This window comes from Vombatus ursinus, unplaced genomic scaffold (assembly GCF_900497805.2).
Source record: "Vombatus ursinus unplaced genomic scaffold, bare-nosed wombat genome assembly UNPS02014779.1, whole genome shotgun sequence".
In the NCBI taxonomy this organism is placed as follows: Eukaryota; Metazoa; Chordata; class Mammalia; order Diprotodontia; family Vombatidae; genus Vombatus; species Vombatus ursinus.
Genome location: NW_020954557.1, coordinates 33,146,077 through 33,172,934, shown reverse-complemented (window position 1 = coordinate 33,172,934; position 26,858 = coordinate 33,146,077). Strand labels below are relative to the sequence as shown.

The following is a 26,858-nucleotide window of genomic DNA, read 5'->3' as shown; positions in this document are numbered from 1 at the left end:
ACCTTATTTCTCTATCCTAAAGCAAAGAACCAGTTTTCTTAAGCATAGGTACTATGTGCCCTACTCATTGGACACATTTTACCTGGCAGGTTTATGCTCCTTTCTCCTGCAAACTTAAATTTTTGATAAAATAACATTTCTTTGTCAGTATCAAATGCCCTGGGGGACAGAAGAGACCTAAAGTAGTCTATATGTTTTAAGATGAGTAACTGAACCCTTTTAAGGGATTAATGGGGAAAAGTACATAAGAAAAGACAAGATACAATTGCAATGATGTTTACCCAAACTGAATCCTTTTCCTTTCCATCTAAAAGTGATTCATTGGTTTGAGAACCAAATTCTGAAGGAAGTGATATGCCCAACCCTGGCAAAAATAAAGTTTTTTGTCATTAAAATGGTTTCAAATGTGAAAAAGGAATTTTTTTTTACATTTCAAATAATTGTAATTGCATTTATTTGTTTCTAGCATCTAGAATGTCTTGCTAAAATGCCTAGAAATAAAAAAAACATGAAAGCATAAGAAAATAAGGAGCCCAGAACTTTTTCTAGTTCATTTTATTCTACAAATAATTAATGTTGCACCTTTCATGATCTGACCAAATAAAACAATAATCCCATAGGAATTGTTTACATGAAGGGAAAGAACACCTTTAAGAAGAAATGCAACAATTGATCAAACATTCAATACTATTTTATTGCAAATGATGAATGTTTTCTAAAATCCCAATGTGCATTACACCATAATATACAGGATTACAAACAAAATTACAGTACAAATTGATTCCAGTTGAACCAGCATTACATTTCAGACAGCACTTATTCTGAACTGCATTGTACATGCAATAGCTATTGTTCTAATTACGGATTAAATGGTTCAAATTTGTTTTAAGCTACTGTACTAATTGACTACAATAGGTATAAAGCCCAACATTAACAACCTGATTCATTTTAGGCTCAGATTCATAAGATGAATATATGACAAAACACGATTTGTGTGAATATGTATAAAATCATGCATTTATATTGTCTGGATACATCAATATCTTCAAATTTTCTGTAAAATCACGGAATGCAAAGCAGTATATGACTAAAAAGAAACAGTGCAAATTGTATGTGATAGTCAAGCAGCTTTTGATTTCAAAAAAGGGTGTTGGCATTTGCTTAAAATATTTATATACAAGTTTGTGCAAGTCATGTGTTGAATTGATATGTTTTGATAGAAAATAAGTCTCTTGAGTTTGAGTCAACTTGAGAGCTATGGGTCTGGTTTTTATCGTAGGGGAAAAGACTTTAATGAGAAAGAAATTGCTCAAATTGTGCAATTTTTACAAATAGAGAGGAAAGAAGTGCTAAGGCAACATAATAACTTTCTAAGCACTTTGCTGCTGGTTTAAATTAGTTAAATTATTTTGTATAAATTAGATATAATTCTACTTTTCCAATATGTATAAAAATTGATGAAGCTGCATGGTTTAAAATAGGAAATCCACATTATAAAAAGTCATTAAAAATTCTGTACAAAATCACAACAAAATAATTCAGCATGGGAAAGGTAACAAGTAGTAAAATGTTGGTTGAAAAATATATATTTATATATATTTTAATTGGCCCATTACTAGTTTAAAAATTGCATAGATCCTAATTATTGCTTGTGATTTTGTTATCTGATCAGATAGTTAATATGATCTGAATACAGCTACACCAAATTGACAGTGTAGTTTCTTTTTTCTTTACTTTTTCTTTTTTTTTTCTTTAAAATAGAGGAGCTATAGAAAATAATACATAAGATAAACAGGAACTTTGCATCCCTGTTTCTCCTAAAGGCAGTAACGACAATAAATACATATATCACTTGAAGCTTGGAATATTTGCACTTTGCAGCAGTGGTACCCAAAGGGCTGCCCTTTGTAAACAAGACAGTCACTGTAAGCACAGTTGATTCGTTTTCCTTCTGGTCATGAAATCGAAGCGACTCTTCAAGGGTTAATCGTGAAAGATGGCATTGAGCTGGGCACTCATGACTCGCTCATGATGTGAATGGCTATCATAGGACATAATGTTCTCTATTGGGATCTCACAGCGGGGGGCAGCAGTGCCAGAGAAGATTGATCCATGGCCTTGGGTTCCTGCCAGGGTCGCTGCAGGATAGTGCATGGTAAAGGCATAATTTTTGTCAAACTCGGTGGAGGGTTCGTGTTTGAAAGAGAAGTTCCCATTGATGCTGAGTGGTGGGCTGAGGGGTCCGTCAAAGGAAGGGCTGGTGCAATCAGTGAGAGTACTTTCGAAAAAGGGCTCCAGAGCCGCCCCATAGGAGTGAGGCGGCGGCTTTACGTGGAAGATGTGGGAGCTGTCCATGGTTCCATAAGGCGGGCTGGGAAGCCCAGGAGATTGATAGGAGTAAGGATGCACCGGGAAGGAAGCACTGGCTGATGGTAAGTGGGGTGGCATGTCCTGGTTCTGCTCCGGCAGGAAAGTCCGAGGGTTGAGTTGTAGGCAGCCAGCTACCAGGTTGGTGGTTGGCTGGGATAAGCCTTTGCAGAGGGTCTGTACGAAGGACACTAGGTCCGGGCTCTTTCCGGAGCGCAGTATCTCGGAGAGAGCCCAAATGTAATTCTTGGCCAGACGTAGAGTTTCTATTTTAGACAATTTCTGTGTCTTAGAGTAGCAGGGCACCACTTTGCGCAGATTGTCCAGCGCAGCGTTTAGCCCATGCATGCGATTTCTCTCCCGGGCATTAGCCTTCATGCGCCTTAGCTTGAATCGCTCCATCCGGGCCTTAGTCATCTTCTTCTTTTTAGGACCACGTCGCTTGGGCTTTTGATCGTCGTCTTCCTCTTCCTCCTCTTCTTCTTCTTCCAAGTCTTCTTCTTCGTCCTCTTCCTCAACCCCGTTCCTCAATGAGTCCTCCTCCGGGTTCATGGCTTCAAGATCATCGTCCTTCTTGTCCGCCTCGTGCTCCTCATCCTGAGAACTAAGACACTCATCTGTCCAGCTCGGGGGACCCTGAGGCTGAGGCTCCCCCATCAGCCCGCTCTCACTGTACGATTTGGTCATGTTTCAAGTCCTACATTTAACAGGAGAGACCAAAAAGAAAGGGGGGGAGGAAGGAAAACAGCACATTCAAAGGAAAGAAATTCAACTCCCACCCCACCTCACTACTCTTTCTAAATGCTTGTGTGAGGAAGAGACCAATTAGTCAGAGCGCAGAACTCCCAGGGGATTGGGCAAATTTAACGTGTTATATTGGCATGTGCAGGCTGTGTTAGTGTGAGTGTTAACAGTGTTTATATCTAAGAATATATATATATATGTATTTGCTTCTAGTATAGCTTCTTAAGTGTGTTTATAGTGATTAAATGTTTGGGTGACGTGATGAAAATAAACGTGTGGTGATTAAATACATACCCATTTATAGCTATTTCATATGTGTCTGCATGTATCAGAGTCCATAACATCTCTGCAGAAATGATGTGTTGTATTTTTAAAGCAAATGTTAATTCTGTACGTGCCCAATTTCCCCTAGTAATAAAACGATTTAAGCTTAAAACATCAATATTCAATTTGCTGGCATTTGGATGTGAATTTAAGATTAGATGGAAGGAAAATTAATTGGTAAACGGACAGAAGTTTCCAAAATTAATTTTACTACCAACAAAAAAAAAATGGAAACAAAAGTGATAAGCTTTTTCTCTTAGCCCTACCCCCACCCCAACACTGAATCTCCAACCTTCTACAGAAGCTATCACATCTTCATAAGTGTTCAGGTCAAAGCAAAGAGCAGTTCTCTCGTGCCCGGGATCAGGTGCAGAAGGCTCCTCTCTAATAAACAGCCCATTGAAATGTTCGGCCATCCTTTTATGGGGGCTTTTCAAAGTTCTGCTCAAACCTTTCTCTTTAAAAGATTGAATAATTATAATCTTCCACCCCTCTACAATGATCAGCAATAGGAAAGTCGCCGCTTCCAATAAAGAAAATGAAAGGCTTCAAGTACAACTGAATATAGAACTCCAATAGCGATGTGTGCTCTCTTGGCTGCTGTAACAGGTAGCAGCGATTGCAATTCCAGCTCTCTTCTTTTCTCCTCCAACTCCTTACCTCCAAACTAAACTACCTTAGAATACGATTTACTTGCCAACAAGTAGGTATACAGAGCACGATTTAAAAGCCTCTTTAGGTTCCTTTGCCCAACTCGGGAAAAAAAAATTGCTTTTAAAAGCCAACCCTTATGCTGGTTAAAATACACGGAAAATAAAAATATTGACAAGAGGAGCTACTTATATGCATATGTGTGGGGAGTCATAAAGTTATTATTATTGTTGTTATTTTATGTCTCTGGAACACTGCATCGAAATAATCTCAGAGGCTTCTCTTCCCCCCACAAAAAAAAAAAACTCCAGAAGACACGAAACTGTGCCTATGTAAGCTGTACATGCTGTAAGTAGATACTTGCGTGCGTGGTTATTTCAATAAAGACACAAGGCATGTGTGTGTCCTCTAATGCTGTATTTGAGGGATGAAATGAAAAGAATCATAATTACCTGTGTTAGTTAATGTGTCCTTTGCAGTGATCGTCTCATAACCCTGGTAACTCCCGGGATTCTCTCCTGTGAGGGACTGAATTCTTGTTTCTGGGGGGCTGTGCTCTGGGCTCTCAGGTTATATAGCGGAGTTGGTGATGCTAAGAGAGGGAGGGTGGGGGAGACCCAGGAGCTGGTTTGTAACGCCCAGCGCCTGCGCACCGGTTCTGGCTGCCTGCTTCTCCCTCCCTGCCTGCAGCTTCCCTATGCTCCCGCCCTTCTCTCACTCCAGCTCCGCTCCTACCCCCCAGCCTTTCCCTCCCCCTCTATCTCCCCCCTCCAACTCTTCTTCTTCCTCCCCGGCATGCGCCATATGGTCTTCCCCGTCAAGCAAAGGGCCCGGGTGCCACGTGACCTGCCCATTTGTATTCCGTAGAGCGCTCCATTCTGGCCCCTTTGTGGCCAGAAGAAAGTGGCCCATCTGTCGCCAGTTAGAGACTCCGCGGACCTGTTTTTACCCGCAGGAGAGATTAACCCTTTAGACAGCAGAAGGCGAAAAAAAAACCGAGGGGGGAGTTCCGGGGAGAGGAGTGATGAGGGCGGGCAAATGAAGCCAATGAATGTGATGCTTAGTGAGGGGCGAGGTAGAAGTATAGAAATGGGACAGTGGATGGTGAATCGTGCAAGAAGGGAACCGTGAGAGCAAGGTGTCTCTACTCTGATTTCCTCTCCCCCTCAATGGCCACCGTGGACACTTTTATCCTGCTTTTCTCCTGGAGACCCTGTTTGTTTCCGTGTCCTTCCTCCCTTGGCAGCAGCCTTCTCATTCTCAACCAGTCCCTGCACTTGCCCTTTCCACTCTCTTGATCTCTACCCACTTTTGCGGCTCTTTTTTCCTCAAGGCTCAGGGTCCTCTAGGACTGACTAGATATTGGCACTGAGTTTGAGAGTAGCAAAGATGTCTCCGCTCTTGTCAGCTCTACCTCTTTTTCGTGGCAGAGCTGCCCCAGGACTAGAAATTAATGGCTCTTCAGGAATATGATTTTTAAAGAAGCACAATCTCGTTACAGCACACTGGGTAATCAATCCCAGCGGGCCTAAAGGAATGTTTCTGAGAGTACTAAAGTGTTAAGCATGCCTCTGAAGCCCTAGTCCCCAGTTCAGTTTCAGACGAATGGCAACATGTACTTCAGCGACACTGGGGCTGGGAGAGACTCAGGACCACTAATCAGTCCTACCTGTTTCTCTGGAAAGACATCAGACCTGACGTACCATCTGGGCGTTTTTCTTCCTACAATTTTTACCTTGCATAGTTGTCATTGGATTCGAATTTGTAACTCTATCTTGTTTCACAAATGTCTTTTTTTTAAGATACCAAAAATGAGATGAAGTGGGTATTCCTTCAAGTGGGCTCATTTTATTAATTTGAATTTAGTCTCTCTTTCTATGTTAACCATTTACAAAATCGCTTTGCTGTTCTGTGGAAAGGGTGGTTCACCTACATGTGTTCCGACAGTCATTCACTCTTACTTTGAACCTTTGCAATGAAAGCAATCCCGAAAGTGTTCTGCTTTTTAGCTGGCTTTACCAGGACACTGATTCACAATTTAGAAGTTAGGACACTAATCATAGAATTGTATCGACTAGTTTTGAATGAGTCATCTCCTCAATCTGATAGTTTCCACCAAATAAGGTTCAAAGGCTGACTCTGGGGGCTTTAAATACACTCTGCCCCTACTACAGCGGCACACCTCCCCAGGCCAAAATTTCCACAGCTAACTCTGAAAACCCTAAAACCCACTAGAACATCTTGCACTTGAATAGATTATTTAAAGGTAATTGCCCTAAAGGCCTATAAACAAATCCAGAGTTTGCAAACAATTGTCATGGGGATGGAGGGAAAAGGACGTTGGGGATGGGGAACATTATCAGAGGACTGAGATCTGGAGGAGAGACACGTGCCTTTAAACGTGGATTTATTAGCTCTGGATTTCAGAGCCAGATTTGAATTATTGCTTTTGGATTTTCCTAGATGATAAAAAAATGCATTTAAGAGTGCAATGTAATTCAACTAGAGCTGTAGTTTAAGAGTTTACTCGGACCAACTACTTATTTCTTCAATAGTCCGTTGAAATATTTGTTTGGGAGTTAGACTTCCAAAGAAAAATCTAAGGGTAAGGGTGATGGAATAGTCTTAATTCTAAAGGTACGGACCTGGCTGGGTACCTGGTTATTTCTGTTTTGAAGTTGCTGGCCCTCTATTTAGTACACAAAGGGGTTAATATAATATCTCTTACTGACATACCTTCAATGTTTCTTCATCCAATATTAGAGTTGTGTGTGTGTGTGTGTGTGTGTGTGTGTGAGAGAGAGAGAGAGAGAGAGAGTTATGATGCTACAGGTATGTAAGAACCCCAGGATTTTAAATTAGGTGACTTATTAGGATGTCCCATATGGTAGAGAGATCTAGGCTGTGGAGGTTTCATGTAGAATTAAAAGAAACCATTCTTAGGTGGTTAAATCCTCGTTATTGTCACATAATAAGTGCTTAATCAATGCTCTATACATCTGTCTAATTTAAACTGGCCTCCATCTTTTTCATTACCTTAATTCATGCCCATTCTTACTTTAAGTTGTTTGAAAATAGGAAGTTAGAAGAGGGAGGCCCGCAATGTTTTTTATGTACTAAAAATACAACGTTTTCATCACAATTTCAATCTCTTCAGCCGCTGAAATCTAGGAAAGCTCTGAGAGTGAAAAAGGAGAAAACCCTGGGAGGCAAAAAAGGACATCAAATATATCAAATAAACATACACGTCAAAATCACACAGCAAATATAGTTAAAAACATTTAAAATCTAATGTTTTGGTGTCTTGAAGCTAGAAGATAATTATTGGAATAGAGAAGTAGAACTGATTATTTCCAGGTAGCAAAAAATCTCGAACTATAGTTGGAGGAAGGACAGCTCCTTAGTTCAGATTTGAAGGTAAAAGGAAAGTTGTTGAGCACAGAAGGAAAATAGGTCCAAGAAGTCTGTGTTTTAATGTGCAGTGGCACTAGTCTACTTAACAGAGGGTGAAGCTCTCTAGCTTTTCTTCTGTCCTTTACAATCACACTCATCCTCCACAATATCTTTCTTTCCTTCCACCCCCTCCTGATTTTCGTTGTCCGAACATTGCTACCCCATTCCCATCTCTAAGTCGCCGTTTTTGTTTTTCCTTTGACTCCTTTCTCTTTTGCTCTCACCAGAACCTTTCCCCCTACCCCCATTCTTCCCAGCACCAGCCCCTTCCCCCTTCTCGGCCCCGGTTGGGGACTCAGGTCCTCAGCGGTGCACGCGAACCGCACGCGCTCACAACAAAAGCTCCTTTCACGGCTCACTGACCCCATGCAATGTCCCAAATCTGTTTCCCTCTTAGGTCTCCCTTTCAGCTCATCTGCGGGTGCAGCCTGGGCCTGACCGTTACTGCAGCAGCAGGAGCAGCGGGAATGTCCAGCCTCCGGGGGAAAGGAGGGAGGGGGAAGGGGAAATGAACAGAGGGGAGAACTATATGGCAAGCGTCTACATGAGTGTAGGGTCAGGAGACAAGTTGGTGACCTGAGTCCAGAGGATCAGAGGTTAAAGGACTGGGAGAGGAATTCTGTGTTTGGGTACCTCTCCGAATGACCTATTTCTCCGGGAAGCAGTCGGAAAAGGTTTAGTAGTGAAAGGTTCAAGTTCGCTTGAGTAGTCTCTCCCTTTCTCCACTCCCATTCCACATCTCCCCCTCACCCCCCAACATTCTTTCTTTTCTCAAAAGCTGCAGCAAGGGAGGACCGATCGTATCCCATAATATGAAAGACAACTGGAGTTGAAGGGATAGGATAAGAGACTGGAAAGCAGGGGTCAGAAGAAGCAGAGATATAAGCCTAAGGGAAAGAACTTCATCATGGCTCTCAGGGTTTCTGAAAGTCCCATCTGAGTTATTCTTTCAGTAGATAGCCCTCAGGCTAAAAATCGCTTCTAGGAGCAAGACAGCAAACCCTAAGCGCTGGGGACCCAGTTAGGTTCTGCACCTCCAGGGAAGAGCCGAGCTTTGCCTCCTATTGAGGCTAAGAGGCTTGGAGTTGCTCAAGACCAATCTGGAAGTAACGGAAACGCTATTAAAATGCCTCGCAGTTGTCCACAGTGCAAAATCCGTCCGATGCAAATCTCTTGGGCTTGCGGCATTATCTTAATTAAGATAATTGATTCATATTGCACCTGCGAGAACCACGGAAAAAATGGATCCCTCCCCCCTTCCCTTCCAAATCGCTTAAAGCTATTGGAGAGAGTAAGCCTTGGTTGTAATTTGGTGAATGATTTAGTGCAGTATTTCCACAGCTCTGCCTGTTTGAGTCTCTTTTATTTGTTATTTACGTTTTCCTGGCCCCAACCCCGGCCTCTTTAATCCTCCCCCTCCCCCCGAAATTAATGAGGCTTTTGGCGGTTCATGTATCCTTGCTTCTATTTCTTTCCATACAGACATGTTTCATTTTAAAACAAAACAAACAGGCAAAAGTCTTTACAAATCAAAGTCAGTAAATCTCGGTAGATCATGGCAAATGCAGTTCATCTGTGAAATTATAGAACGGCTTTTCCGCGTCAGATGCTCGGTGAAGGACTCTGTGCCTGTGTGTATCGTGTATGACTTGTTTGACCAAAGTTCGCACACCTGTTTTAGGTCGGCCTTGGTAACATATTGTAGTCCAAAGGGGACTGCATAACCAGGTAACTGACAAGGACCAAGTGATTACCAGCCTTCCCTTATTTAACAACACCCCCCCCCCAAAAAAAAACCCTGAATGGAAAGAAGTGGGAAAGTTGTCTTCAGAACAATAGATCCTCAAGAATGATTGAGTATGGGAGAGGAAAACAGAGGGGCTCTAGACAAGCTATGAAGGAGAAAAGGAACTAGAGAGGAAGTTAGATTTAGAGCTAGAGTGGAAGAGGTAGGGGGGAAATGTCATCGGCACCGTGGACAATTCCCGGCCTTTTCCCCACTGTTTACCTTCATCTTTGATGCCCAAACAAAAAACACATCTATCATGATTCCTATTTCCCTCTTTCCCTCTTTCTTTCCTTATTTCCTCTCTTCTAAAAAGTATTTTTTTCATTGCAAAAGGTTGCTTTTTCATGACCTTTTTTTTTTTTCCCAAAACTTTTAATCAGGAAACCTTGTAACCTACACTGTAAGCCCCTTTTTTTCGGAGATAGTTTTAAACTCTCAGAGAAAAAAAAGAATAGACTACATGTGATTAAGCTGAAATATTATTGGGAATTTCCAAAATAATCATGGAATCTGATAATTGAATGAACTTTTTTTCTTTTTCCCTCAATAACAACTCTTCCGGTTTTTAAAGCAAAACCAAGGTAGGTTATATTATTTGAAAGTTCTCTGGTTGTCTGAGTGAGAAAAGCATTTTTAGGAGTGTTTAAAGTGGTGTTCTTTATACTAGTTATGAGAATAATGTCATTCCCTCTTCTGTCTATACCCCCAATCCAATATAGTTACTTAATTTTGTAAACAATTTCTATTAAATTAATGGGAAAATAAATCAACTGAAGTCAAGGGATGCTGTGATAGTTAAGTGACAGGTTTTTGTTGAACTACATAGTTACTAAGATCATATGAGATTTTTAAATATTACATTTGATTTTAAAAACAAATATACCTCAAAGCTTTGATATAAAGGCCACTGGAATCATAACTATTAATAGAGGGGAGGGAGTTTTCCAGTGGTTCTAATTTTAGTATCAGTAGTAGTTTTTCCCACCTACTGAGGATTTAAAACACTATAATTGGGAACTAGAATTCTTTATCTGGTTTGACTTAAGTTGTTATAAATGGAAAATATAATTAATTTTTATCTATGTATATAGTTTTAAGTTCCCACCACCTTTAAGCTAAGCATTCTGTTTTCTCTTTTTATAAATGCATTTCCATTTGAATTAAATATTGATAATTTGACCTTTTAGTGTCTTTAACTAATCAAAAGGGAAAAATTCCAAATGTAGATCTAGTGCTTGGCCCTGGTGGGTCTTTCCGCTTGAATAGGCACTGAGATTAAACAAGTCAACTTCCTTTTTCATTGCACTCTCCTTGCACTAATTGCTTATGCAAAAAATGCAGATTTGTATTAATTAGTAACTCCACTGATTAGTTCAGTGGTATTTTCACGTAATAAATCATGCTGCAGACATGATTTTTGGCACATTACCCAGTGGTGGCTCAGGCTGCAATAAGGTTTTCATATTAAAATAAAATCTCTGACTAAATCTACCTTTCCAATGCAGGTACCATGTGGAACCACCTGCTGTATGCACCTGCCACAGGGAAATTGCTTTCTCTGGGTGACAAGTCTCTTTTTGAGCCTACAGGGAGAAAATCTTATTATAAAGTAAGGCATTATTAGAATGTAAAAGGACATAAATCATTGAATAAATAGAATCCAAAAACATATATAGATACTCCAGGATTTATTTGTACATCTAAACATTCAATTAGACTTCTTGTAGTTGGCTAATTGTATGACATTAGTGAAGTTACAGGATGTATAAGCCTTTCATATTACTTATAAAAACACTGATCTATTTAGTGCCATGGAGTTGCTATGATCATCCTTTACTTCTGTGTGAACTAATTATAGGCTCAGAGATTATTGTGCTCAGCAACTTCCTCAGGAAAAAAAAATCACTTGACCACTCTATGTGGTCTAGAATTCTAAAGCTCCTTTTGTGATTTGTTCTCACTGACTGCTCTTTATACCAAAAAGTTTAATTTATAGTATGAACTTCAATCAAGATATGAAGAGTTTTGAGAAGGTTTGGGGTGTTGTAATAGTAAATTATGTGGTTAAAAAGGGGGCCCTGGAATCAGAGTTATAGAACCTAGGCTATAGTAATGACTTTTTTTCACCATTTACTTAAATATTTGATCTTCAGCAGCTAGTAGTAGAAAAGACACTGAATTTAGAGTTGGAGGACATGAATTCCAGTCCAAATTCTGCTACTTACTACCCGGCAAGTTTCTTCACCTCTGTTGGCCTAGTTTTTCATACCCTTAAAATAAGAGGGTTTAGTTCTCAAAGGTTTCTTCTAGGGTTAATATGTATCCTCTAAATGGAAGTCTAGAAGCCTTCAGTTAGGGAATTGGTCATACCCACAATAAAGGCTTGACCTTGAACAGACTTCTGGTCCCAAGTCCAGGGCTTTTTATTCATACCCTCCCTTCTCCTTTCAGTTAATACACCTGTAGGATAAAGGAGAAGTAAGTACAGGTAGACACCTCTAGGGATTCCAACACATTGTGAGATTAACAAACTCCTTTCTCTATAAATTATTATGTGCAAGCATTGAAACTACTTCCTCTCCGAAGGAGCAGATCAGAGTTTGCCCTAGACAAAATTGTTGAATAAATAAAGTATCCTCAGTTTACTCTTTCTAAACTCTCTATTATCCTCAGGTTCTTCTTTCTAAATTATCCCCCCACCAGCTCTGATTAAAAGCAACACCTCTTACCAAATTCCCAGTGCAGCCTTGTTCTAACTCCAACTCAATTTACCTGGGAAGGAACTGATAAACTCATTTACATATTAAGTTGTAAATGATTGCTAATGACTAATGTGTCAACTCTTCTATTTGCATTTTAACAAAGGATAATATCTAAAGAATTAATCTTTAATTGTAAATTTTCAAACACCAACTGAAGAAAACTTAGCATCCAGGGAAATAAAGGAAAGTTCTGGACAGCAATGGGTAAGTGAAATGTGGTGGTTGCATCATGGTATGTTTGCATCTCAAGTTTTGTGTCTCAAAGATAGGCAGTTGATCACGATAGTTAGACATAAGAGTTAGCCAAGAGGAAGAGAAGGGATTCTGGAACTTCTAGTAAGTATGGAGGTCAAGGATAATGTTGGTGTGATTTCCTAAGATTATACTACAAATGTGTTTCTGCTACTACCATGGAGCTTGTTTGTCTTCAACCTTGAGAGAAAAAATGAAAGAGCTGGATAAATGCAGTTTTACTTTCCATATCATCAATGAGAATGAAGTATTCCTTGAAAGATTAAAAACTTTTCAAGGAGGAAACAAAGAAAGAAGGGATACAAAGAGTCTATGAAGAATTCTTACCTTAATCAAGAGGTTAAAAGGCAGAAGAATGTGACATGGAGAAGTAAGAAAAGAACCACCGAAAATTCGATCAGAAGTAATTTAAAGGGACATAGACAAGTAAGGCAGTTTTGTTACTTCTTGTTGTTCAGTTGTTTTCAGTTGTGTCTGACTCTCCATGACCCCATTTGGGGTTTTCTTGGCAAAGATACTGGAGTGGTTTGCCATTTCCTTCTCCAGTTCATTTGACAGATGAGAAAATGAGGCAAACAGGGTTAGGTGTCTTGCCCAGGGTCACAAAGCTAGTAAGTGTCTAAGGACAGATTTGAACTCAGAAAGATGTATCTTTCTGACTCCAGGCCTGGCACTTTATTCACTACACCACCAAGATGCTCCTAGGCATATATATGGGATCATAGATTGAGGCATATAAAAGGAATTGACAAGTTTCACAAATGTATTCATCTTGGGATAGGGAGATAAAGCACTGTAGGTTGAAAAATTCCTTTGAAGTCAAGGGCTGCTTCCCTTGATAGTTCTTAGTCATCCTAGTTGACTGTGTCTGAATGGCACAACTCCTCTGGGGCGAAGTTGCTTAGTCTAAAGAGTCTACATCACATCGGTATGAGGCTCTTCTTCATACTTTATACTACAGAGAAGAGCAGGACAATCTTTAGGAAGCACTTTCTTGCACTCCAAGAAAATACTGTTTGTATGAGGTGGATTCATAGGGGATATAAAATGAAATGTCAATCTGGCCATCAATAAGCATTATTAAGCATTTACTAAGTTCCAGTACATCCAAATACAAGCAAAAAGAAAGACACCCTCAAAAAATTTGCATTCTAATAGGGGAAGACAATATATAAAAAGGTAGCTTAAAAAAGGGGGAGGTTGTTGTTAGGGAGGGAAGGGGATACCCTTACAGAGGCATGGTGGCATATTCCTGAGAATCAGAGATAATTGGTATGGGCCATTCCCCAAAATGAAGGTTTGGGAACAACTCAAAAGTGGGAGAAAGGGCTTGCAGAAGGAATGAGAGCAAAGTGGAGGATAGACTTAGAAGAGTTGACATATTAGTCATTAGTAATCATTTACAACTTAATATGTAAATGAGTTTATCATTTCCTTCCCAGGTAAGTTGAGTTGGAGTTAGAACAAGACTGCACTGGGCATTTGGGATATGATCTAATAATGATCAGGATATCATCTAATAATGACAAAAAGGTACAAAAGCAGTAGTAGCTATGGTAAAAACTAAGTGTAGACCAACTTCTCACACTGTATAACAAGATAAGGTCAAAATAGGTACATGATTTAGACATTAAGGGTCATAACCATAAGCAAATTAGGAGAGCATAGTTTGTCAAATCTATGGATAAGGGAAGAATTTAGGACGAAACAAGATGTAGAGAGCATTATGAAATGTAAAATAGATAATTTTAATATATAAAATTTAAATGTTTTTGCACAAACACAACCAATGCAACCAAAATTAGAAGGAAAGTGGAAAAACGGGTAAAATTTTCATGGCAAGTATGTCTGATAAATGCCTGATTTCTCAAATACATAGAGAACTGAGCCAAATGTATAAGAATACAAGTCATTTCCCAATTCATAAATGGTCAGAGGATATGAACATGCAGTTCCCAGACAAAGAAATCAAAGCTCTCTATAATCATATGAAAATAAAATTCTCAGAATCACTATTGATTAGAGAAATGTAAATTAAAACAACTCTGAGGTACCAACTCACTGCCATCAGATCAGCTAATATAACAAAAATGAAAATAATAAATGTTGGAGGGGATGTGGGAAAACTGGGGCACTAATATACTATTGATGGAATTGTGAACTGATCCAACCGTTCTGGAGATCAATTTGGAACTATGCCCAAAGGACTATAAAACTGTGCATACTCTTTGATCCTGCAATACTACCACTAGATCTGTATCCCAAAGTGATTTTTTTAAAGGGGGGAAAGAATCTATTTGTATAAAAATATTTATAATAGCTCTTTTTTGTGGTGGCTAAAAATTAGACATTGAGGGAATGCCCATCAATTTGGGAATGGCTGAACAAGTTGTGATATATGAATGTAATGAAATACTACTGTGCTGTAAGGGATGAGAAGAATTATCTTAGAAAAACCTGGAGAGACTTACATGAACTGATACAGAGTGAAGTGAACAGAACCAGGATAACATTGTACACAGTAACAGCAACATTGTCTGATGATCAAAGATGAATGACTTAGACAGTCTCAAAGGACTCATGATGAAAAATGATATGTACCTCCAGAGAAAGAACTGATGACATCTGAATACAGACAGAAGCATATTATTTTTTCTTTCTTTTTTCTCCATTTCTTTCTTCACTTCATTCTTTCTTTTTTTCTTGTTTGAATTTTCTTTCACAAAATGATAATATGGAAATTTTTTACATGATTGCACATGTATCACTGACATCAGATTGCTTACTGTCTCAGGAAGGAGAGAGGGGAGAGAGGAAGGGATATAACTTGTAACTCAAAACTTAAAAAATGTTAAAAAAATTGTTTTTACATGTAATTGGGGGAAATAAAATACTTTAAAGGAGTGGTAGATGAGGACTACAAGGGCAGTGGGAGGGGGGTTAGTGTAGATGTGGTAGTAAGACAGCTGTCAATCTGATATAAACACTGAAAGGTCTGATGTCTTCCTAGGAATGTATCCAGGATTTGACAGAAAGCCTCCAGAGAACTGATAAAGCTGAAGACCACTATTCACCTTCTACTAATTCATGTTGAGAAACAGAATGAACTTAGAAAGCATTGTCAAGGATTATGAAGTTATAATACTTAAGAGGGGCACTGTGGTATGAGAGAAAGTATATGATGGGGAGCATTTGGGTGAGGATCAATAGAGATCAAAACAGAAACAATTGTTGAAGGCATGTGACATCACTTAGACAGAATGAGGAATTTGATAATGAATTTAGGAAACAAATCACAAACATAGAATAAAAACATGATTTTATTTTTCCTTTACTATTTATTTTCCTTTACTAAATCATCTCAAGTACCTAACAGTGATTTTCTAAGAATATTGTAAGCACATAGTAATCCATAAAGTAAGTGACCAAGAGATATTTTTTCATTCATTCATTCATTCATTCACTGATTCATTTATTCATGTTATTGTAGTGAAGGAGGTTTCCACTATCTGGATATCTGGTAAAGCTCTCTATTAAAAGCAGAGGAGCTGATAAGTTCTTAATGAAATTTCAACTTTAAAAATATGGAAAAAGTAACAGAACTTGCCATTCTGATTTTAGCTTTCTCCAACAATAAAGAACTGATTGAATAAAAATTATAGGAAATTTGGGGGTAAGTGGTCATTCTTTCATAGAGTTCATCATAACAGACAAGAAAACCATGAAAATATGACATTAATAGTAGCATAGTAGATAGTACAGTAGATTTTTTGAAAAGAAGACCAAAGAGTTTTTTTTCCATGAAAAATCAGAAAAAGAATAAGTAGAATATAATGTCATAGTATTTTGAAGGAGAAGCTAGCCTTGGAGGAATGGAAAGTTCTCAAGAATGAAATTCTGTGGCCTTAACACTGAAATGACTGCAATGAGGAAGAGAAAGGACAGCTGCCTACAGTGACAAATGTGTGTGCATAGGGGACCCATGAACAAATCCTGATCTTCAAAAATTATATATTACATATGAAAGATGAAAACCCAGGTAAGTAATTAAGAATGAACACAAAAGAATACCACAGCAATATAAAAATTATGATAGAATTGCTAAAGCCCGTAAGTATCAATAAATATTAAGGAGAATTACAAAAAAGAATGGTAATTTCTTTTTGTTTTGTTTAGTTTGTTTAATTTAGCTATACTGGGAACATGCAAAGGAGCAAAGAACAGGATTGCTACTTGAAGTAGATGGGTCTGATAAGATGCGGAGGCTTACTAACATGATCTTCATTTTGTTTCTTTTTTATCTTCCGAGGAAAATAATCTTTGGATTCAGGAATATAGTACTGGAATGCTTAGTAATAAATGGAAAGACAAAATAAATGAGGGGACAGTAAATCAATATGTAGTTTTCATCAATAGGTAGAAGCCACCAAACCAAGAAAACTTTATTCTAGAGTCATGAAGAAATTAGAAAATATGATTGTTGAAATGTTATTGGTGATCATTGAAAGATCTTGAATAATGGGAGATATTCTACAGGATCAGAAAATGGCAAATTTCCTAATTGTCCAAAAAAGGGAAGAGGGCAGATTCTATAAACTATAGAACTTGACTTCTATTCCTGACAAAATTCCTGACACATTGTTTATGTATTTAAGGACTTAGAAAGTAAAGCAGCAATCACTAACATTCAGCATAAGTTGACCAAGAACAGTTCATAACAGACCAATATCATGTCCTTTCTTAATTAGATTAGTTGATCAGGAGAATTTTGTAGATATAATATGCTTAGATTTCAGTGAAACATTTGATAAAACCTCAAATGCTATGATTCTATGTAAGATAAAGAGGTATAGACTAAATGATAGTATAGTTAAATGGATTTGGAACTGGTTGGAAAAAGAACAGCTATTCATGTATCAATGACAACATGAAGAGGGAATTCTCTAGCAAAGTGTTTCAGAATCTGTCTTTACCTTGCTCAACTATTTTTGTCAATGTCTTGGAACTGGTCTTCTATCAAAAGAGGTATTTCCTAAGCAGCCTGTTTCTTGGAGAGAGAACAGGATGGCATCAGTGTTAGGTTCAGCAGTGGTAGGGACCAAAAGCAATAACGTGAGGAAGTAAGGGATCTGAAATTCACTGTCCACATTTAGGAGTATTTGCATTTTAAAGAGAAATAGGGAAAGGTGTGTTTAACCTCCAGGAATGACTCACTGATGGTAGAATTTCAGGCATCATTGGAGGAGAGATTTTCCAGTGAAGATAGTGGAGAAGGCTACCTAGTGACCATTGAATCAAACCACATGGATAATACTATACTCTGCCTAGGGGTAAGAGATTTTAGTTACCCCCTTTCACCTTCCTAGTCCTTTTTATTCCTTAGATGAGTGTCTTCTACTTCTCATTGAACTTTTCCAGGCTGATAATTTCTTTTAATGCCATATTTAGCTACCACCTTTAAATCAACTCTTTAGCAAGTCAAAAATCAAAACATTACAAAAGGATTTCATGGATTTAGAATAATCAACAAAGCTGATTATTTCTTGCTGTAATTCCATAGATCTGACCTCTGGCTTCCTAAATTGCACCTACTAGAGATCTGCATATGGTATTTGGGAACTGATCATCTCTATCTAATATATTAAAATCTGGTTAATTAGGCCCTTATTTTTATCATTTGTTCATTTAATCCTCTTAAATAAAAGACTAGAGACAATGCATTCATATTCTCTTTGATCCTTAATATTTTGGTACTTAAACATCTGTGGTTTTGGTATTTTAGCATTCATGATAGCACTGTGGGTATTCTCTATACAAAAACAGATCACAAACTTTTCATTCCTTATTGCTACATGCTATTCCTATCCATATTTTCCCATTAATCCTAAACAGGGAATTTTCAGTAGGTTCAACAACACTATCTTGTTCTTCTAGTATATCAGGGTTACAGTAAATTATCTATTGTAGTACACTTGGTAAGCATTTTAATAGTTTTTAAAGGTTAATTTGAATAATTCTCAAAACTGATGTTTTATTTACAGAATAGCTATATATCCCATAATGTATAAAAAAAATTAAATATTGGAAATATAATGAAAGTGAGGGCACCATTTAGAAGGATCATGTAAAAGGGGAAGAATTAATAGTAACAATAAAAATCATTTGATTTTATACAGAGCTTCTGGGAATTTCAAAGGAATTTTATTAATCATTGTTTGGAATTAAATGCTCTAATTTCCAATTTGTAGGTGAAGAGGTCAAAGCATAGAGAGGTCAGATGATTTGCCCAAGGTCAGGTCACTTGCAGCTAATTCATTTTCTATGGATTATTCAGTCCTTGAATTCTCCGATGAATTCACAATAGACAGCTGTCCACCATTGTCACCCTTGAAGCAGAATAAAAATACCGTCTTATTTCACACAAAACAACAGCCATAAAAAAAGCTTGGTTTAGGTTAGAAGACTGCTTTGTAAACTGTGAAGTGCTTTTTAAGTGGAAATTACTACCATCATTTGTTGGATGTGATTGGGCTGTCTAGAGGTGATAGGACACGTATCCCATGATAAATGGCATAATTCAATCCAAGGCCAACTTAATAAATAGTAGCCCAGCAGTTTAAAAGAATCAATGCAGTTTTCAGTCTAGATGCCACAAGGTTGGGGTAGGGGCTGGGGCTATCATCAAGAAAATCTGGCTCAATATACATTTGGAATTAGTAATGATTTTATTTTCCAATCTATGAAATTCACTGTTCTAGTCTAGAGTCATAGACTCTTAGAAACAAAGGCTATCCTAGAGATAAAATAGTCCTCATTTCACACGTGAGAACCACAGATGTTGTATCCCTAAACAAATTTAGCAAACAGTTATTAAACACCTAGTACAGTATTGCAAGGCATTATGCTAGATTTCGGGGACAGAGTAACAAAATCTAGAAGGTACCTGCCCTCAGGGAACTTATGTTCTGCTAGAGAGAAACAATAAGTACATTGATGATTAACTACAAAAGAATTTGAGAAGATGGGGAGAGACAGACAGACATAGAAAAAGAGAACATTAGACATTAACAACTGCAAGGGGTATCAAGGAAGAATTCATAGAGGTGTTGCTTGATTTAATTGAAGGAGAACTTGGGGAAAAGGTTCTGAGAGGCATAGATGAGGGAAGAGTATATTACAGGTATATAGATGATTGCTCATGTCAGTGTATGAAGGTGGGAGATGGAGTATCAGGTTCAGGGAACAGCTAATGATTTGGCTAGAATTGATCCTGTATGTATCTCGTTTGTACATAGTTATTCTCCTGTTGTCCCCTCCATTAGTCTTTTGCCTTTCTTTGTATTCCCCAGTGTATAGCCCAGTGTCCATAGTGAGCACTTAGTATCTATTTATTAACCGACTGACTGATTTAGAGTAGATGAACAGTAGCTAGCATTTACACAGGTTCTTAATGTTTATTAAGAGCTTTACATATATTATCTTATTTGAGCCTCATGACAACCTTCTGAGGTATGTGCTATTATTATCCCCATTCTATAGATAAAGAAGCTGAGACTGATAAAGCTTAAGTGACTTTCTCTAAGTCACACAGATAGTAAATGACTGAGGCAGGATTTGAATTCAGGTCTAACTCTGTTTCCAAGTCTCTATCCACTACACTAAGCTGTGAACATAGGTTAGAATCAGACTGTGGAGGGCCATAAGTGTCAAACTAGGGTGACTGTATTTTATCCTAGAGCCACTAAAGACCTCCTCTTCAGCAGAGCAAAGATATGATCAGATTTGTGCTTAAAGAAAATTATGTTGTAGCTTTGCACAGGATGTATTGGAGAGGGGAGAGAATGCACTGAGGGATACTTACTAGAACACTATTCCAATTGTTCAGCTAAGATTTGATGCTGGGAAGGTGAGATCTTCTATTTTAGTTACTCTCCGTTAACTTATGGATGGAGAACTAAGGATGGGCCTGGTTGCATTCCATCTGGAATTAAAACAATGTGAGCCTACTTAATGACTATTGGGCATTTAGAAGTGAGAAGAACTCTATAATTGATCATAAACAAACTGATGCCTGAAAAACAGTTACCAAAGTATTTATAAAGAAAAATAAGACCAGGGCTGGTCTGCCTTAACTTGTATCATTTCTTAGATGAGAGATAGATAGGGAGATAAAACATTTATTAAACTCCTATTTGACAGGTATTGAGCTAATTTCTGGGGATACAAAAACAAGCAAAGCAAAGGGTGTCTCTACCCTCAGGAAGCTTACATTCTAATGAGAGAGGATATTGAATAAAAGGGAACTGAAAGCAAGAGGGAAGAAGAAAGGGTACTTAGAAAGAGGCAAAGTTGCTGGCAAGGAGGTATAGAAGTCTAAGAGTGAATCTAGCCTGGCACATTTCTAAAATTACTTCTATAAAAAAAGTGAGGGTTCTTTTCTACTTTAGGAGTCAAATTCTTTCTACCAGAATCATAATTCAATCATTTTCTTTGTTTCCTTCTATAGTACAGCCATTCCAATGATTTTGAAGTTTTGATTGATCTATGATTTCATTTATAAACTCTCCATAAACCAAGAAAATATTCCTTCTCTTGGAACTGGGGAGGGGAATGAGGCAGAGCAAAAACAAACAAAAATTGATCACTTCCAAAAACCACTAAATACTCCTGATCCTCACTTTTTAAACATGGAAAGACCTTCACTAGTCAACTGTGTTTTCTATTTGGGCGAAAAAGCAAATATATTGACCTGTATAAACATAGTAAGGAAGCAAACTTTTCCTACCCTAAGGCATACATTGTGTCTGGTCTAAAAAGGATGACTCTGCCTTTCCTACATTTTCTCACTTTTTTTCTGGCAATATTTTTATGTTTAAATGAACCACTTGCCCCAATATTCCATCAGTACAGGCAAAATTACATTTAATCACAGTACATATGCTATGGGAACTCATTATGTTTTATCACATTCATAACTGACATGATAAGTTAGTTCATTACTATTTTCAGAAAGCTAGAATTCTTTTGTTTCTTTCGTTGCCAATAATCAGATGTTCTAAATAAAATTTCCCTTTTCTACCCAAATAGTAATCTGCAATCAGGACTATTCTCTCCCTAGTTCTAACACCTGGATTTTGATAAACATAATTCCAGAAATCCTTTATTTTCTTCTGGTAAGTATCTACAAAGATGCAGCCAATTAAATGAAGCCAAAACACAGTTTTAGTATGCTCTATAATTCCCTCCTCTATAAAACACTTACAATCAAAAAATTAACTTTCTTTTTTTTTGGTATTTCATAGAGTTTGGCTATGCTTCTTATTTCAGTGGAAAATGTGCATATGATTTTCTTATTACTAAAGTAGAATAATTATAGAATGTATTTCCTATTATCCCTATAAGAATCTCCTCTCCTCCCAAAAGAAAACTATAACGAAAACTTCCTAAGTTACAAAATTAATAAACCATACAAAAGAATTTAACCTGGCATCATAAATTCTAATTACAGCATAGCTAAAATATGAAAACAGAAGTTAAATATTACAAATATAATAAAAGTTAGGGTGGGGGACCATTTGGAAGAAATATCTCAAAGAGAAAGAATTATTAGTAATGATAAAAATAATTAGATTTTATACAGAGCTTCTGGAAATTTCAAAGGAATTTTATTAATCATTGGTTGGCATTAAATGCTCTAATTCCTAATTTATAGATGAAGAGATCAAAGATTCATTCTAAAAATAATATTTTTCAGTTGAAAAATATTATTTTTAGAATGAATCTTTGACCTCTTCACTCACGAGCCTTAAACTAAATGCTCTAGTCTATTTAACTACATAGAACAAAGGGCCTCCTCTTAGCAATGACAAGCTGTGTATTTGTTTGGTAGGTATACATCTATTCTTCCATCACGGACTATTCCTTAGTGTCCTGAAAGTGATAACTTATTACACCAAATCAGCAAGCATTTGCCAGGCACCTACCATATGCAAGGTTCCGTGTCAGGTGGTATGAGGATATAGAAATATCTAAGGCATCATCCTAATCTTCAAAGATCATTCAGTCTAACAGAGAACATTAAAAGGTAGCATGTAATAGAATATCTTGACATTATTATAGATAATAAGTGCTATGTGACATCAATTAAGTATAGCAAGTATTTATTAGACACCTATGTGCCAGACATTGACCTGAGTACTAGGGATAAAAAGACAAAAATGAAAACAGATCCTTCTGTCAAGGGGTTTACATTCTACCAGAAGGAAGGGAGAGAAAGACAGAGAGAGACAGAGAGAGGCAGGGAAGAGAGAGAGACAGACAGACAGACAGACAGACAGAGACAGAGTCAGAGATGGAGAGTATATGCATGTATAAGTAAATATAGAATATATGCAAATTAAGCACAAAATAATTTCATTATGGGAAATAGTTAAAGTGTTAAAATCAGAAAAGGCAGAAAAAGCACTTGAACTGAACCATGAATGGTGATGGTAATTCTATGAGCTAGAAATAATGAGGGAGGTGTGCTGTGCAAAGATGGGGGGGAGGGTGAATATGTAGCATCAGGAACAGCAGGTGGACCAGTTTGGCAAGAGTAGAGTTTGTGAGAGAGGGTGAAAAGTAGGTTGGAGACAGAAGGCATCAAAAAGGGAGAGACATTATGGGCTGTTTTGTAGATGGGGTTGGACTTGAGGGGTGATCAGATTTGTATAAGCAGACAGAAGTCGGGGTAAGGATGAATGAGCTATTCTAATCTCACATCCAACCTTACATTTGTGGATCATATTCAAAAGTAAACTATAGACTGTCTCTAAGGAATGCAAGGCAGGATTGCAAAGAGTTCACACTTTCCTGGAGGTAACCTACCTGATAAGCTCTGTGTTTTCATTTAAATGGACCCTAACATTATAGCTCTTCCTTGAAGTCTTCCTTAATTAATAGTGCTTGATACTGACAAGGCATTTTAGGATTTACAAAGCACCTTATATACCTAATTTCACAAGAGATTTACAACAACCCAATTAGGTAACTATATGGGGTATTATTGTCTCCATTTTATGGGGGAGTAAACTGAGGCTTGGGGAGGTTCAGTGACTTGCTTGGGGTCACATAGAAGTGTCAGAGGCAATATTTGAACCAAAAATCTTTCGAAGTCTATCCATTATGCTATCCTGCCACTCAGTAATCAGAATAAGTTTAGTGAATTGCCCTGGACACTATGCTTTCAAAATGCTGCAGTACCATTCTCTTTCAACACACTCTACTATATATTCTCATACCTCTGCATGCTTCACAACCCACGTTGGAAAAAATAGCATAACAATAGTTGCCCTGCTTCTCAAGAGCTTTCTTATACATAAACAAAAGTCATTTTGCAAACTTTAATATTGTGTGCATGTAGGATAGAATTAGTTATATATGCCCTTCATTAATTTATACATTTAATGAATTTTTGAGTGCTTAAGAGCTTCTTAAACGGTGGGTTGTGCCCCCATATGGCATCTCAAACCACAGTTTAAGAAGTGCTGAAGGGGTCGCAAGTGGAAAAAGTTTAGGAAACCTATACAACACTGTTCTAATCACATGAGGTACCAAAATAAGGTAGATAATTAAATTTTTTTTGATGATGACGGTGACTAGAATAGCATGCTACTCCATCCTTTTTCTTAAACCACTTATCAGTCCTCTTATGTAACAATTGGATGGAAAGGGACATGAGAGTAATTCTTAAAACTGTCATCTTTTCTGCTAGAGCCACCAAAGATTTGCCTGGTAGGAGAGACATAACTAGAGTGAGACAACTGGGGATTTGCCCCAGGACATTAAAATTCAGAGGGTACTGACAGCACTTCCAATCTTAAGCAGTGTAGAAACAACTGAGCTTAACACCTAGTTAGCAAAAATAATTAGCTAAAATAAGAAGCTACCAGATGGCATGATTCCTTCTTTTCTACCTCCTCCTCCTTCCCCTCCTTCCCCCCCCCCCACAACCGTCACCCCACTCTCTCTTCCCACCCTCTGCTAGAGAATGTACCCTGGATAAACTCATTGCTGGCCTGGCCCCACCCTTCTCCAATGCACCAGGTGGCAGCCTCCTCTTAAACAACCTTGAAATGTTTTAAGGTCTCCACCCATAGGGGATGGTATGACAGAGTCTCTGTTGCTACCCCATGTGGTATTGCCCCAGGGTCTGTCCTTTCAACTGAATTAATCTTGAAAAGTTGACTTAATTTTATGCTACTTATATAAAGTACAAAATTGCTTGTTACAGGTCAACTCAGCTCAGCAGTGAGGAATAAGATCAGGAAGGTGTAACAAATGTGTAAGTAAATATTAAATTTAAAGTAGTCTTTACTTCTATGTTAAAAAGGAACATTTCTTTTCTTCCTCCTGGGAGTAGCTTAATAATGGTCTAACCCAAAGACAGGAGTGTAGTCCTTTAAGGTCCCTTCAAGAGTTCTATGTATGACTTAACCACCATTAGAGTATCACTTAAAGGGGTAAAACAGAGGTTTGTGTTACAACCAAAGAGACAAGATGATTTGTGTATCAAACAGTGGGGAATGTCAGTTAGCAAATTCACTAACTAGTCTTCAATTTTTTACATTTGAATTCCAAAGAACTAGTTATTTATAAGTTTAAAAAACATGAAGCCTTGTGCTTTCTATCAGAGGAGTTACCGTTAAAAAATATTTGCCAAACAAGGCTTTCTAGTGTGAAGTTCAAGATTTCTAATTTTCTCCTATGCCTGTGAGATATAAATACAATTTAATTTATTAGTGAAAGAATCCCTATTTACCTGAAGTCAAAGAACAACTTTACAGGCTCAAAGTGTGTCCCTTCCACACATCAAATCATTCAGTATAACAGCACCCATAGTCTGGGAGACCTGAGTTCAAATCAAGCCTCAGATACTTAGTATCTGTCCAACTCTGGGCAGGTCACTTAACTGTTAGCTTTAATCTGCAGGAGAAAGAAATGGCAAACCGCTCTAGTATCTTTGCTAAGAAAACTCCATAGACAGTATTGGTGTGCTTTGGTCCATGGGGTTACAAAGTGACAGGACTGAATGACTGAAAACAAACACACACACACACACACACACACACAACCATTGAATGAATTTGTTTTGCTTGACTATGCATATTTGTTGTAAGAATTTTTTCCCTAGTTGGGGAGGGATAGAAAGGAGAGAATATAAATTTTGTTTGTTTGTTTAATTGAGAGATAGGAGGGGGGCTGCTATGGGTGTGGAATATTGTTGTACTTTCAGATGAGATCACTCTATTTTTAGTTTTACTTAACTTTGACTTTGCTAAAGAGACCACTCATGAAGTGAGAGTAATCTATAAATGTTTTAATGTATAAATAAAACATATCAATAAAACTTTATAAAAACCAGCACAATGATTTGACTATACACAGATAATTGATTTAAGAACTCTCCCATCAGTATCTTTTCTTCTGTTAAAATATAATCTATTTGCATTGTTATTTGGTTCTCACCATATACAGCATCTACCAATTCTTTTCTTGAAGAAAGTATTTATCCACCTTCCCCCCAATTTAAAATCTTAGAGAATTGTCTAGAACCCTGAGAGATTAAATGACTTAACTATGGTTACCTAGCCAGTATGTGTCCAAAATAAGACTTAAAGCCAAGCAGCCCTAGCTTTGAGGCTGCTCTCCTCTACACTACACCTCATCTGTCTCTAAATATCCTATAAGTTTAAAGTGGTTTTTTGTTGTTGTTGTTGTTGTTTTTATGTGGGTCTTTTTTTTTTTTTAACAGAAAGTAAACCTCACAGTATTGCCTTAAAACAAGTTAGTCACAGATTTTTTTTTGTATCATGGATATTTTTGGCAGTCTAATGAAGTCTGTGGACTCAAATACTGTTTATAAAGGCATAAAGTATATAGATTACAAAGTAAACCGATCACATTGAGATAGTTATCAAAATACATATTTTTTAAAAATAAGTTCCCAGACTCCAAGGTAAGTACTCCTAGAAGATAGGACATTAGATTAAAAGTTAGAAAACCAGGTTCTAATTCTGCATACATTACAGATTTTATGTAGCCTTGGGTCACTTAACCTATATATCTTAATTTCTTTAGCTGTTAAATGGCTTAATAAAATGGATATTCCCCACTTTCCATAATTAATATTTTATATATATATTTAATATTATATATAAGATGTGGGAGAATACAATATATATGTATATATATAAATTGTACACTCACTTACTGAGGAGAGTTCATTCTAATACTTGGAATAGAGTCCTTTTTCTGTGGAGGATTCTTTTGTAATATGAATGATTACTCTGTATTACATCTGCATATACCTTTGGATTTTTCTGTTGAACTTTTTGTTCCTTTTAAGGGGAATATTTAAAAGTTCTATCTTGTCTTTAACTCACAGAAAAGATAAGAGTCCAGAAATTCTACTCAATTCTCATCTTGAAGCAGATTGTCATAAACGTTTAATGGATATTTCCTCATAAGTTTACATG

At 37.4% G+C, this 26,858-nt stretch overlaps 1 protein-coding gene across 1 annotated transcript; it reads right to left on the bottom strand.

Moving 5' to 3' along the window:
- Positions 1–1,983: 1,983 nt before the first annotated feature.
- On the bottom strand, positions 1,984–3,054 carry NEUROD1 (neuronal differentiation 1). Its single transcript, XM_027865670.1, has one exon. It carries the CDS (start codon positions 3,052–3,054, stop codon positions 1,984–1,986), a length of 1,071 nt encoding a protein of 356 aa, XP_027721471.1.
- Between the last annotated feature and the right edge of the window lie 23,804 nt (positions 3,055–26,858).